This window comes from Arvicola amphibius, chromosome 12 (genome assembly GCF_903992535.2).
Source record: "Arvicola amphibius chromosome 12, mArvAmp1.2, whole genome shotgun sequence".
NCBI lineage: Eukaryota > Metazoa > Chordata > Mammalia > Rodentia > Cricetidae > Arvicola > Arvicola amphibius.
In genome coordinates this window covers 24,814,116-24,828,633 of record NC_052058.2, presented here as the reverse complement: position 1 = coordinate 24,828,633, position 14,518 = coordinate 24,814,116, and the positions used below count along the sequence as shown (strand labels likewise).

At 47.8% G+C, this 14,518-nt stretch overlaps 2 protein-coding genes across 6 annotated transcripts in view; one reads left to right on the top strand and one right to left on the bottom strand.

Annotated features, from left to right (window-relative positions):
- Nisch (nischarin) overlaps nt 1-9,396 on the bottom strand; it is a 34,885-nt gene extending 25,489 nt beyond the window's left edge. For 3 of the 4 annotated variants that reach the window (XM_038349000.2, XM_038349001.2, XM_038349003.1), the window contains exons 1-3: nt 9,211-9,395; nt 7,120-7,203; nt 6,199-6,381 (exon numbers count right to left, since the gene is read on the bottom strand). In XM_038349000.2, coding sequence (XP_038204928.1) covers nt 6,199-6,381; nt 7,120-7,203; nt 9,211-9,306 — 363 coding nt within the window. In that variant the 5' untranslated portion in view covers nt 9,307-9,395. Of the gene's footprint in view, nt 1-6,198; nt 6,382-7,119; nt 7,204-9,210 lie in introns of all 4 variants that reach the window. The other variant, XM_038349002.1, reaches the window with a different exon arrangement.
- Nucleotides 9,397-10,062: 666 nt separating this feature from the next.
- On the top strand, nt 10,063-13,817 carry Tnnc1 (troponin C1, slow skeletal and cardiac type). Of its 2 annotated transcripts, none has more exons than XM_038349917.1 (6): nt 10,063-10,190; nt 12,269-12,299; nt 12,520-12,666; nt 12,967-13,081; nt 13,484-13,620; nt 13,706-13,817. In XM_038349917.1, the coding sequence occupies exons 1-6, from the start codon at nt 10,095-10,097 to the stop codon at nt 13,735-13,737; spliced, it is 558 nt and encodes a 185-aa protein (XP_038205845.1). In that variant the 5' UTR covers nt 10,063-10,094; the 3' UTR covers nt 13,738-13,817. The 2 variants fall into 2 exon arrangements, with proteins under 2 accessions (XP_038205845.1, XP_038205846.1); XM_038349918.1 differs by lacking the exon at nt 10,063-10,190 and adding an exon at nt 10,765-10,884.
- Nucleotides 13,818-14,518: the final 701 nt, after the last annotated feature.

Sequence of the window (14,518 nt, the reverse complement as noted above, 5' to 3'; positions counted from 1 at the left end):
TTCTGGGACGGGGTCTATCACTGTGAGTCCAGGAAGCGAGGAGCACAGCTATCCAGTGGAGGAGGAAACAAAGGCTGCCTCACCCCTGGAATTCCCCAGTTCTGGGTTGGTTGGGGAGGAAAATGCTTTTTCCCTTGTCATTAAATCCAAATAATGAAAGAATCGAACTGGACTTTATATTTTTTTTACCATATACAAAGATGAACTTGAAATGGATCAAAGTCCTAAATGTAAAAACAAAACATATAAGAGAAAATATAATTTTTTTGTGATACCAATTAGTCAATGGGTTCTCAGATACGGTATAAAAAATGTAAGTGATCAAAATATACCAAAAATAAACTTTGTCAAAATCTAAAATATGTATGTTTCAAAGAATATTATCAAGGGCTCAGTGGTTAAGAAAAGTTGCTACTCTTACAGAGGACAAGGGTTCAATTCCCAGCACCCACATAGCTAACAACTGTTCATAACTCTAGTGCCAGGGGATCTGACCCGTCTTCTGGCCTCCATAGGCACTGTACACACATGGTCACAGACATACATGTAGGCAAAACACCCATGAACATAAATAAAAATAAATAAATATTTTTTAAGGATATTATCAAGTAAAGGAAGCCAAGTGGGTGGTACATGCCCATAATCACAGTACTCAGGAGGCTGAGGCAGGACGATGGTGAGTTTGAGGCCAGCTTGTTCTCTATGGTTCTAAGCCAGCCAGGACTACATAGAGACCATATCCTAAGAAACAACAGCAACAATAAAACAAAATGAAAAGCTGTGGGTACAGATCAATGGTAGTCCATGTTTAGTATATAAAAGGCCCGAAGTTTGATCTGTAGCACACACATGAAGGAGAGAGAAAGGAAAGAAGGGAGGAAAAAAAAGAAAGTAAAAAGTAAAAAAAACAATCCAGATGGTGGTGGTGCATGCCTTTAATCCCAGCACTCAGGAGGCAGTCAGGGAATCTCTGGGAGTTTGAGGCCAGCCTGGTCTACAGAGTGAGTTTCAGGACAGCCAGGGTTACAGAGAAACCCTGTTTTGAAAAACCAAAAAACAAAGCAAAACAAAAAATGACCTTTGTGGAATATACTAAAAAGTTAAAAACAAAATAAAAAACCTTTGTAAAACATAAGTTATTTGTATATCACAGCTCTGATAAGGGTTTAGCATCCAGAATATATAAAGAACTCTTACAACTCAACAAAATAAAAATAAATTATAAGCCCGGCAATGGTGGCATATGCCTTTAATCCCAGTACTTGGGAGGCAGAAGCAGGAGGATCTCTCTGAGTTTGAGGCCAGTCTGGTCTACAAAGCAAGTTCCAGGAGATGCTCCAAAGCTATACAGAGAAACCCTGTCTCAAAAAATCAAAATAACAACAACAACAAAATTATAAAAAAGAAAGACCTAATGTTACATAGACAAGGGATCTAAATCCATTTCTCCAAAGATATAAATGCCCAATAGGTATATTTAAAAAAAAATCTCAGCATCATTAATCACGGCGCAACTGCAAGCAGAAAACCACAATGGAGCTACTTCACACCTACTGTGACAGCTAGATAAAACAAAGACAGGTGCAATGGAGCTACTTCACACCTACTGTGACAGCTAGATAAAACAAAGACAGGTGCAATGGCAGGTTAGGATGTGGGGAAATGGAACATACGCATTGTGACTAAGAATGGAAAAGAATCTGGTGGTTCCTTAAAAAGTCAAGTTATTATATAACTCACCTTCCTCTTCTGGGTATACCACAAACGTACATAAAACCTCTGCAGCAGTCTCCCCCAGTTCCCTTTACCCAATTTCATTTTCTGTGGTATTCATGATCAACTACAGTCCAAAGATGTTAAATGAAAAATACCAGAAGTAAATGATTCCTAAGTTTTAAATTGCACACCATTCTGAGTATCATGAACTCTCCAAGCGGTCTACTCTGTCCCACCTGGAGCACGAGTTGTTCCTCTGTTCAGCATATCTACAGAATACACTCAGCACTTAATAGACTGCTAGTCATTAACAGTCATCTTGGCTACTACAGTATTGAGACAGAACAGTCCGAACATGAGGGAGTAGAGATGCAGGGATTCTGATATGCCCAAGACAAGTCTTGAAGTGGTTCCCAAAGAGAAAAGATAAAGAGTTTCTCATTTGATAGGAAAATAAATTAGCTAAGATCACAGTAAAAATGATTCTTCTATCCAGTAAATTGTGAAGAAGAAAGTCCTGCTAGATTTGCTGTGATACTTCAACTGAAAAGGTTATGGTTAGAACACATAAGTACTCAGACTAGAAATAACAACGGATTTGTACAAGCACATCTAGGAAAGAACACAGGTAGGGCTCAGCATGGGACTTGGGGCTTGGCTTCAGCTGTCTATTGGAGCCCTTACAATGTGTTCATTATCTCAGATACAGGGATGAAGGACAAACACAAGATGGTATGGCAGTCCCTCCTTAGTCATGGAGGGCACGCTCTAAAACCCTAAACCGTACAGTTCACATACCGCTCTTTCCTACAGACGCATACTCATGATAAAGTCTAATCTAAGAGAAGGCAGAGCCAAACATTAATACTCTAAAATTATTAAAATAATATGTTGTTGAGTTTGAGGCCAACCTGGTCTACAGAGTGAGTTCCAGGACAGGCTCCAAAGCTACAGAGAAACCCTGCCTCGAAAAACCAAAAAAAAAAAAAAAAAAAAAAAATTTAATAAAAATTATGTAATGTGGTCTCTCAACATATCTTCTACTTTTACCTTTCCACTTACAGGAAGCACTTCATGGCTATATTCTGGTATATCTGAATTGCCAGCATCGTGACTCAGGTGCTCTGGGCTATTATCACATAAAATCAGATTTACCTGGACCTAGTACTGTAACACTCGATCTGACAACTGAGATGGTAGCCTACTAAGTGATGTATGTACAGTGTGATTCGCCAGACAAAGCTGACCCTATGAAAGAGCTCTCCACGCTGCTCAGAATGGAACGTCTAAAACTCAGGAACTGTTTACTTCTGGAGTTTCCCATTTAACATTTTCTATTTATTTATTTATTTGTTTGTTTGTTTGTTTTGTGTACAATATTCTCTCTCTGTGTGTGTATGCCTGCAGAGGGCACCAGACCCCATTACAGATGGTTGTGAGCCACCATGTGGTTGCTGGGAATTGAACTCAGGACCTTTGGAAGAGCAGGCAATGCTCTTAACCTCTGAGCCATCTCTCCAGCCCCCCCCCCATTTAACATTTTCAAACCATGGAATTCAAAATCAGATTAGAAAGGAATTTCTGAATGTATATCCAAAGAATATGTTAGTCATAAAAGGACCAAAAGATTAATGCTACATGAATGGATCCTAGAAATAAATGAAACTGCTATATGTTATATGAACCACTTATGCAAAACATTGAGAACAAGCAAACTCAGAGGGCTGGGGAAAGGAAGGGACAGGGCTGGACTGTGGGTGATGATGTGCTGGAGTCAACGCAGCAGTGCTCACTTCACAACTCTGTGCATCGGCTACAGTGAGCTTCATAGTGAGTGAGTTATATCTCAGTCTAAAAGTATTTCTCCCCAAAGAAACAGAAAAGAACAACAACAACCATAACAAAACCAGGTATGGTCGGTATCTGCTGTAATTGCAGTACTCAGGAGGAAAAGCAGGCAGGAGTATAACTGCAAGTTCAAAGTCACCCTAGGCTGTGGGAAAATCTTATGCCAACTCGTCTATTTAGTCAAAGCCTGTCTCAACTCAACAAAATAAAATGTAAGTAGTCCACACCATAACCAAGTAGGGTTCCCTGGATACCCCCACTTCATCCAATGTCAGCACGCAGGACAGATGTATCTGCAACAATCCCCACGTAGATACTGGCTAAGACAAAGATTCCCTGGAGAGCTCCCGCCTGCAGAAAAAATTGACAGTGCTCTTAAGACTGTGTTGGTTCCAAGTTAAACTGAAAGGAAGACCTCCCCACCATGAGAAGATGGGCATTGTCTCCTCTAGAGAACAGAACTGGAGTGGATGGGACTGGGAAGGGCAGTGCTAGTCAGACTGGATAAAGGCCAGGGATGCTGCTAAGTAGTGCCCCTCACCATGGCTGAGAAACCCATCTTAATCTAAAGACAAGTTAATTACTTTTAAAATTCTCACATTTATTTAATCTATGCATATATTTCATGTCAATAATGCCAAATATGTCCGAAAAGTTCTGAGGCCATGCCTCAAACCTGAACCACAGAGTTAGGCTTGCGCCAGAACTATGGCAGGTAAGTCTAACTAAAAAGAATACTAGGCCTTTCGTGGCTCAGAGGTGGGCAAACCTGCAGTAGCTAGGAAAACCTCCCCAAAGACAGTCTTAAGCAACAAATTATACTTTCAAAGAGATGTTTATCGGGTTTCATTCTTCAGCAGAAAATGGAAGTTTTGTGAAGTTTATCTGACAGACTCACATAGGGAATGAGAATTATTCTTACTCAAGGAAATGTAAAAAGACATTCGCAACAGATGGTATACAGACACATTTTAACTGGTCCCTTCCAGCTTGTGACATCACCAAATTCCAAATCTCGAGGCTCTATTTAGTATTCCAAAAAAGATTCTGGAGTATTACTCTGTTGTTTCAGAAGAAAGATTTATTTTAAAGAAGGTACTTCCTATAAGCCAAGGCCATCTTCATCATTTAAGGAAAAAATAATTAAATAGTAGATATGTCATCAGAAAACCTCTCAAAGAGACTATCCACATAGTTCTTCACAGACAACTCCATCAATGTGACCTTTCTCTTATAAAACTAGAACCCTAATCTATATACTGGGTTGTGTGTGTGGGAGGGGGAGGGGTGGCAGACTCTCACTATGTAGCCTTGGCTGGCTTGAAGCTTGCTGTGCAGACCAGGCTGGCCTTGAACTCACAAAGATCCACCTGCTGCCACCTCCGTGCTGGGATTAAAGGCGTGTGCCTGAACAGCAAGGACTTGTTCCTCTCATACATGCAGAAGGTCCACAGCTACACCAGCAATATAATATACACCAGCTACACCAGTCGCAAGGCTGACCACTTTTTTTTGTTTTGTTTGTCTGTTTGGGGACAGGAGTTTTATCATGTAGCCTGGTTAATTTCAAACTCAAGAGATTTGCCTGCTTCTGGCTGCTGGGATAAAGGCCTGTGTCACTATGGAGAATTGGAGAATTTTCAAGACAGCCGGCTTTGACCTACAGTCTGGAAAGTGCTGAACTGCAGGTGTGTGCCATCATACCTGGTGTGGCTTGATTTTTTTTTTAAAGAAACTTCTTCCCACCATTCTTTGTGTTGTTTTCCGTATCTTGCTCCAAATCTTGCAGTAATGACCTTTGTTCACATATCCTTTTACAGTTGCCTTAGCTTTCCTTAGAATAAATTCTCAGAAGTAAACTACCCCTGGTTTTTGATATTTTGGCTTCACACTGCTAGACTACCCTTCTTACGGTCTGACAACTTAATTATTTTTTACTTTTTATTGTTCTTGAGGCACAGTCTTGCTATACAGTTCTGGGCAGCCACATAAGATGAACCCTCTGCTGAGCAGGATTTATTGTCAGCGGCAGTACTTCGTTATCTATGCAGAGAGAGAGTAGAGCTGCTCTATGAAGCCAGCAGTGGAGCCATCTAACCTGGGCCCTATGATGGCAACTCATTAATTAAAAATGACTAATTCCAGGCTGGAAGGATGGTTCAGCAGTTAAAAGAGCAAACTGCACGTACAGAGGACCCAGATTCGCTTCCCTGGGTGACTCACAACCTCCTGTAACTTGAGCTCCAAGGGACCCAACATCCTCTCTGGTTTACACGGTGCTTACACTGACATGTACACACCCCACACAAATGTACAACACTAAAGATAAAATAACCTTAAAATCCGAGAATGACTAACTCCCGCACGGGCACTGAGCCTCAGCCCACACCCAACAGTGTGTCGAGGCCAGGTTGCACTTCTTTCCTGTCCATCCCCACCCTTTAGGAGAGAAATCTACCTTAAAAATCAAGAGATGTTTTTGCAAAACAAAATGCCTTGTAGTAGAAGAAAATAAGCAGCCAGTCTTATTTACACAAACCCACCCACAAACATGACTCTGCTCTTCTACGTTCTAACCTCAGAGCCAGGGTCCAGTCTGTTTCTCCTCAAAGTTGAGAACCCAAGGGAACTTACATAGAAGTGGAAATGCAAGAAGTGGACCAGAGCTCTGGGGGCCACATCAGGGAAGGTGGCCAGGAGGGTCTGGAGGTACACCTCCAGGTCCTTCTCCCGCTTCTCTACCAAGCTTCGTGAGTTCTTTCCAATTATCTTTTTGGGTGGAAGGAGAGTTCTGTCAATTTTCTTCTCTGCAACAAGCTGCAAGAAAACACAAGCCCATCAACCGCAGACCGAGTAGCTCTATATTGGATGTCAGCCCCAGGCTGGCAAGGATCATGTCTTCTACAACCACTCTTGGCGGCAGTGCCAGGGTGAGTGCTCCAGCTAGGGCACCTGGAATGTGGCCTCTTCCAATCTAAGTGGTACTGGAAATACTAATACAATCCCAAGTGAGAAAGTCCGTCTTTGGTCTTTGGGACATTGGGAAAAGTAGTGCTTATGGCCGCCCCCTGAAGTTCAAAAACCAAAGGAGTTTGTGTTGTAAAAAAAATCCTTCAGAAGAGCAGCTCTGTCTAAGAGCAAAGGAAAAAATATAATCTCAATCCGTTATCAAAGAGTAAAAAATATACTTTGTGAAACAAGTTCAAGCCTGTGCTCTCCTCAGGAATACAGCAATTTTAAAATCAAAATTAAAACATACTAATCTAGACAGTCTCATGCTAGGGTTGGACTCCTAGACGTATTAAGGAACTGGTCTGCTATAAACCCCATGAGAGAGAGGGCTCATCTGGTGAATGTGCCTGCTGTTGAATCTGATGAGCTGAGTTCAAGCCTTGGGGCCGATGTGGAGGAAGGAGAATGACTGCTCAAGGCTGTCCTCTGACCTCTACACACGTGCTATTTTAGTTTTACCCTAAAACTAGTGTGTAGCACAATGGAGACTTGATCCTCAAGCCCCTAAGCCCTGAGAAACAGGTCCCCAGCTCTTAAGATTACCTTTTCATGCAGGTCATGGAAGTCACTATAACGGTGCTTGATTGTCCACTCGTGGTTGCCATCAGTAACCTGTATGATATAAACCTAAAGGGAAAAAAATGATTCCTTGTGACTAGGCAACCCTGCCCCCACAATAGCTGCAAAGTATCCAGACCCCCTCCCCAAAAACCCAGAGTCAGGCTCCTTGTGCATCCAGTGTGCACCTGACCCCTACTGAGCAGTGGTGGCCCAGACTTCCTAGCCTCCCCCACAGCCCTGTGAGATTTGGAGTCAAGCTGTGCTTCGATTATTAGCAAGGAATGGAAATGGGACTGGTTCAAACATCGACTGAGATTTTTACATCCTGCCTCAACCTGAGTGGTAGGCAGGCTGTCCCTTGTAAGGGACACAGAGCAGAGCTGGGTTTGGCAGCACTGGTGTCTCTGCTATGAACCTTTCCAGGTACCCTGACTCCATCCTAGAAGCAGGCCTTCAGCCGACATTTCCCTCTGGCTGTGGTTTTGAATTAGGCTGCTGAACCAGGAGCTGGAGGCACCACCACACTCCCAGGGGCAGCAGTGGTCCAATCAGAAGACAATACGGTTTTGGTGGTTAAGAAAACCTGGGTTCAAAAATCTGGCTATCCCATTTCCTGGGTGTGGCTTATGTGCAGCTTATGTAAGTGACTGGGAGCCTAAATTCTCTCTGGGCCTCAATTCCTCCATATTAAAACCTAGAAGGCTTAAAGATCAAGTAAAGCAATAAATATGAAATGATTGTGCAGGCCTAATGCCACACAAAAGACAGGTATGTTAATAACATCCAATGCAGCACACCCAGGGACAAATGATGATCACCACCTTGCTCCCTGTCACTCAGAGGAAGGACAAAGCCCCGAAAAGGAAGAGCTTTTGGGGGGGAGGGGGATGAACCTCTACTGATTGCAGCTAGTCATAGCTGAGTGACCTCATCCCTTAACTAGATGAGCAAGCTCCATGGTCCTAGCTTCCCACCTCTGCCTGCGAAGCAGGGAAACGGTGAATGGGATCAGTCAACTAGGCTGATTCCTCTGACCCCCAGAGGCAGCCATTTCTCCAGCACCAGCCTGTTGCTCCAGAAGGAGCCACCAGCCAGAATTCCACCGAGACAGTTCCCCTTCCTTGCTGGGGAAAGAGCTAGCTAGGGGAATAGCCCTCAGGATGCGGTATTAGCATGGGAGCCAATGGGGTGAGGCATAGGCAGGGCCAAGGCCCTTACCACTGTCCACCCTCCTGGGAACAAAGGACAAGGAGACGGGGAGATGCTTTATGAGCCCCCACCACAGAACAAGTTTTCACCTGGCAGCCTGGCATCCAAACCTATCCAGATCAAGAGGGCTTCTAACACCATCACCAAAACTACTTTCCTTTTTTGTCGGGCCTCCCTTGTAGCCTACAAGGATACGTAAAAGACGCTCACGGTCTCTCTTCCCTAAGCCATTAAGTCCCCTATGGTTTGTAGGTCCTGTACTTCAGCCCTGAGGTAACTTCTCCTTTCTCAACCACTAGGGTCCAATTCTTTCCCGCCCCCAGACTCCCAGGGCCCATTTTCCCATACCCCTTCCTCACTTCGCAGGGCTGATCTGGACTGCGACAGGCTTGGGTGGGGGTGGGGTTGCAGACCAAGATCCGCCCCCTCTCCTTCACCGCCTGAAAATCCCTGGCCCTTTCCTCCGGTTCCATCTATGAGACCACCCCTCTCGAGTCCCCTTCCTCCCAGACTCCCTAATCAAGATCTCTTAGGCTGGCATCCCTCCTTGCCTGGAGGATCTAGAGGGACTCCATCTCATCTGCACACCCCTTCCTCCCCAGATCCTCCTTTACCCTCGGATTCCTCCAGCACGGCTCCTTCCCCCCCAAACCCCTCCACGCGCCCCGCCCTAGAACCTCCTCTGGGACCTATGCGACCCAGCCCTTTCCCCTCAACACCCCATTTCTAGGGCACCATCGTCGCTTCCGCAGACCCTTCCTCCCTCTCACGGACGTGCGACCCTGACCCCTCCTCGAGCCCCCGACTTGGACTCCGGGTTCCAGGCGCTAAGCACGCTTTGGGTGCCCACGTCCCCCAGCACACCGTGTACGTGTCCACGAGCTCGGAACCCACGACGCGCGCCTCCTTGGCCGGCTCGGCCTCCCGCTCGGGCCCGAAGCTGAGCGCCGCCGCCGCCATGTTGCGGGCTCCGCCGCTGCCGACGCCCGGCGCAGACTGGCAGCAGCAGGGGGCGGGGTCAGCGTCCCGCCGGCCCCCGGCCCCCGCCGCCCCCCGCCCGCTCCCGCGCCGCCATCTTGGCCCCACTGCCTTCTCGCGCCCTCGCCCCGCCCCTTGCCCGTGATTGACGGGCCGGCCAATAGCACGCATGCGTAGCTCCCGTGGGCTTGCCCAGTGGCTTTTTCTATAGCTATGTAGCTTCTTCTCTGGCAGTTGTGGTTATTATCCGTTGCGCCCTTGGCAACGGAGGCCGGGGGGCCTTTTGAACTCTCTGAAGTCAGTCTGCTTCGCCTGGTCTACGTTTCCAGAGGGAACATCAATAAGGTCTCGCCTGGCTGTTTTAGGCTCATTCCCTGTGTAGCAAGAGCAAGATGAAGACGATAAGAATTGGACTTAGAGCTGGAGCAAGGACCAGAGTGACTCTCTGATACTCGTGGTCTGTTGCTTCATGTAGTGATGGAGTATTAAATGTGGTGATTCTGCATTGCAAGAGCTCAAATTGAGGGGATACAGACTGGCCCTGAACACAAAGCTTCAGTGGTTGAATGAGAAAACCTTATTAACCATGGGGAAGACTGAGCCGGAGAAGAGGTGACCCAACTAGAGGAAGAGGAAAGAGAATCCTGATAGCGATAGGGGTCTTGAGGAATACTTGTTGAATCACAGAGCACAGCAGCCTGAAGTCCAAAGTGAATACTGGACAGAAGGTGTGGCATAGCAGATCTGGCTGACTCTCCCCTACCAGGTTCATGTTGTGCTCTGAACATCACATAGGCTTTTCTAGGCAGGGCTTGCACTGCCAGTCTTTGTTTGCATGTCACCCACTCCCAAGAGCTGTAAATAAGGTGGGTTTTCTCGTCAGCCTGATCTGAGGCCAGTCACTGTCCACTTGAAAGCTTCTTATTTCCTTATCTGGAAAATGAGGGTGTTACCACCCACCTCTATGATTATGTAGAAGACTGAACTGTTCTTAAGGTCCTGACTGGCCTGGATCCCACTACTTCGAATTTCCTATCTGGGCCTGGACTCCATGCTTTCATTCACCCAAGAAATTTTTTCTGGGGCTATTGAGCTGGCATGTACACACACACACACACACACACACACTCATTTAGGTGCTTGCTGTCAAGCCTGAGACTTGAGTTCAGTCCTGGGTATCTAGGTAGTAGAGGAAATGGATACCTCCTGCACGATATCCTCTGACCTCTATACGCACACATAAATAAACATAATAAGTTAGCTTTTTTTTTTTTTCCTTGAGAATTCACTGTGGAACAGATGGCAAGAGACCTGGTCCTTGCGGTCCTTCACAGATCCTGGCCCAGGCAGAGGATGCAGGGACTCTGGCCAGCCTGAGATTACAGGGACCAGGGGAGGGGGTGGAGGATATTACAGGCAGTGGTGGGCTGGGCTGGGAATGCAGCAGGAGGTGGAGGGAGGCAGGGCTATTTAAGCCCAGGCTGAGGGCTGGCAGGCTGGCAACCCCAGTAGCCTGTCCTGTGAACTGCCTCCAGCATGGATGACATCTACAAAGCTGCGGTGCGTGCGAGATAAGTCTTAAAAAAAGGGTTGGGGTGGGTAGCCCTATTGGGAGTTTACTCAGCTCAGAATGGGAGACGGGGGCCCCATACATCTGTAGCTAAGCCCCTCAAAGGAATAGTGGGGCTGACATTTGGATGGTGCAGGAAAGGAAGAAGTCTCGAGTCTGAAGAGGGCTGTCAGGATGGCTAGAGGGTGTGGTCTCAACTTCTAGCATCCTGTGTCCCCTCTGCTTCTAATGTCTAGTCTGTCACTGTCTTGGCTCCACCTCTGTATTTGTGTTTCTATTCTTCAGGTCTTTTTTCCTCAAGGTCTTTCCGTCTCTGTTCCTTCCTCATTGTCTCTCTGAGTCCTTGTCTCCCTCAGTTCTGCCACCCTGCTCTAGGCGCTTAGTTGGCTGAAGAGGCCTTAGGAGGTGGGAAGCAACTGTGGGGAGGGCTGCAGAGTGTGAATTCTGGGATGGAGAAGGTGCTTAGAAGATCCAGGCCTGGGGAGAGGTAGGAGAGGGAACGAAAGCTGAAACCTTGTTCTTATTTGTAAGTTCTGGCAGACTCAGAGCTTTAGGTAGACGTGGAGGGTGGTAAGAGTCAGGACTAGAGGACGTTACCCCAAGAGTCTGCAATCTCCTCGGGACCCTGAGAGGCTTTTGATATACCCTCTACCTTGTTTGCTAGGACAAGAAAATCCTAGCAAACAGCTGTTTGCAGGGAATTCTCCCCCAACCCCCAGAATACGGCCCTTCTTGTGAGCTGGGAAGGGCTGCAGCTGGTATCCTTGCCTAACTTGTAGGAGTCTGTGGAGCTGGAGTGGGGGGGGGGTATCCCTCCACCCAGTGCCCATACAAGGCCTGGCGGGGCTGGGGACTAATTTTGGCTCCTGAGGCAGCACCAGTAGGCCAGGGGGGCAGATAACACTGCCCCACCCCCCACCCCCGCATACCAAAGTCCCCAGAACAATCACCAGGTTTAACTTTGTCCTCTAAAAATAGCTGAGTGGCCAGCCACCCTGGTCAGGTTACAGTGGGTGGCTTCCCTCACCCTCACGTCAGTTTTATTGTCTCAACCTGAGGGACAGCTGTCTCTAACTAAGGCCATGCAGCTTAGGTTTCATTGGGGTGACCTAAAGGACATGGAATGGTCAATGACTATTGTTACTCAGGACACCTTGCTCCTGGAAGCAGTGCCTGCCAGTCACTTTGGCCTCTAGCCTAGCCTCTGGAAGAGCAGCTGGGTCACCTTTGGGTTTGGGGCCCAGGAAAGGAGGACCTAGGACTTCCTCTGTAACCTGGGAGTGCGCGCCTCCTTCCCACCTGGAATGGGTCAGTCTCTCCAGCAGTCTCTCCTGAGGCCTGAGTCTGGGTCCTGAGTTCCCTTTTCCTCTCTAGGTAGAGCAGTTGACAGAAGAACAGAAGAATGGTAAGTGTCTCCCACTGAGGAAACAGTGGGGTAGGTGGAGGGACTGTGGGGATGCCTCTCCAGGAAAGAACCCGGGATTAGAGGTCATAGTCTGAGGGTTCTCTTTGCTGTGACTTCAAGAACTCTTGGAGGGAAGTGGGCAGTTTGCTGGTGGCCCTGGAACTGGATTTCTAGTGTCCTGGCTGCTGATCCTATTTCTTCACCCTGCCGTTGGACACAGAGTTCAAGGCTGCCTTTGATATCTTTGTCCTGGGTGCGGAGGATGGCTGTATCAGCACCAAGGAGCTGGGCAAGGTGATGAGGATGCTGGGCCAGAACCCCACACCTGAGGAGCTGCAGGAGATGATTGACGAGGTGGACGAGGATGGTGAGCCCCTCCCCCACTCCAGTCTTCACACACAGGCCTCCAGATCTTAAACATCTCACCCAGAAACTTGGCAAGTAGCTCATGCCTGTAATCCCAAGAAGGCTGAGGCAGTACGGCTGTGAGAATTTGAAGTCAGTCTGACTGGGTCACATAGGGCGCTCCAGGCCAGCTCGAACTATAGAGCAAGCTTCTGCCTCAAATAAGAGAGGGCAAATGAACACTCTAGCCCTATTGTTGGTGTGGGAGGGCACTGCCTGGTGCTAACCGTGTCCTCTCTCTGGCCCTGCTGTCTACCCACAGGCAGCGGCACAGTGGACTTCGATGAGTTCCTTGTAATGATGGTTCGGTGCATGAAGGATGACAGCAAAGGGAAGTCTGAGGAGGAGCTGTCAGATCTCTTCCGCATGTTTGACAAGTGAGAACGTGTTTGGCTTCTGTCCCTGACTCAAGTAGAGAGCAGAAAGGGGTAGTCTCAGCCGGGCAGTGGTAGCGCATGCTGGAGGCAGAGGCAGGTGGGTCTCTGAGTTCAAGGCCAGCCTGGTCTACAGAGTGAGTTCCAGGACAGCCAAGACTACACAGAGACACAGAGAAACCTTGTCTTGAAGAAACAAAACAAGGGGGGAGGGAAGGAAAAAAGAAAGAAAAAAAGGAAGGAAAAGGAAGGAAGGAAAGAGGAGTTTCAGATCCCATGCTAGATACCACGTAGTCTATCTCCCATCCTGCGCAATGTCCCTGCCCTGCCTCCTGGGGTTGTCGGGTGGGGTCCCGCCTTCTCCGCCTTCTCCTGAGCCCTGAGGTTCCCCTGCCCTCCCTGTAGGAATGCTGACGGCTACATTGACTTGGACGAACTGAAGATGATGCTGCAGGCTACGGGGGAGACCATCACAGAAGACGACATTGAAGAGCTCATGAAGGACGGCGACAAGAACAATGACGGCCGCATTGACTATGACGGTGAGTGGGTGGGAGGACCAATCTGCTGCTCTTCACCCTCTGCCCGGGCCTTAACTCTGACCCATACGTGGTCCTCTTTCCACAGAGTTCCTGGAATTCATGAAGGGTGTGGAGTAGACACTGGCTTTGTTCAGAGTTGCCCATGCCTGTGCTCCCTCTCCAGACAGATCCTGTGGTACGGGTGCAACTGGGTTCTCTGGACTCTGAACCTGGTTGTGTCCCTTAACCGTGTCCCCCCACCACCAGACTCTCTCCCCATTCTTGTCGGGGGGGGGTGCAAATAAATCCTTGCTCCCCAGAGGCTGGTATCTTGCTCTGATTTTCCTGGGGCCACAGTCTTTTCTCAGTGTTCCCTTGTTCCTTATGACCCCATCCATGTAAGGCTAGCTGCAGAGCCTGTGTTCTGACTGGTCAAGCCACCTTCTGCCAGAGGTCATCAGGTCAGCGATAGCTCGCTCTGTGCCTTCCCAGTGACTGGGCCCCGCAGCAGCCACAGAATCTGTGCTCTAACAAGCTCCTGGAACTCATGAAAAGTGTGACACTGATCTTCACTAAAAGCTGCCCATTCCCACATCCCCATTCTAGCCAGGCTCTGGGATGGGGGTGAGCTGCCTGGGTCAGTCAGTATGGCAGCCAACAGATATCCTCTCTGTTAGTTCAGTGAGCACTGGCTGCTTCCTGGCACAGCAACCTCTCCATCCTGGTTGGAACGAAGCTAAATCTCATGAGACCCAGCAGGCTTGTGGCTCTATCTTCCCACTGCCTTATATTCCCCACCTCTTTGATTCCTGGCCTCTGACGAGCATGTAGTTTACTCCACAATCTATCATTCATTTTACAGATGAGGACCCAATGATCCAGAGAGCCAAGGTCATCTGGCAAATCTACAAGAGGGCTT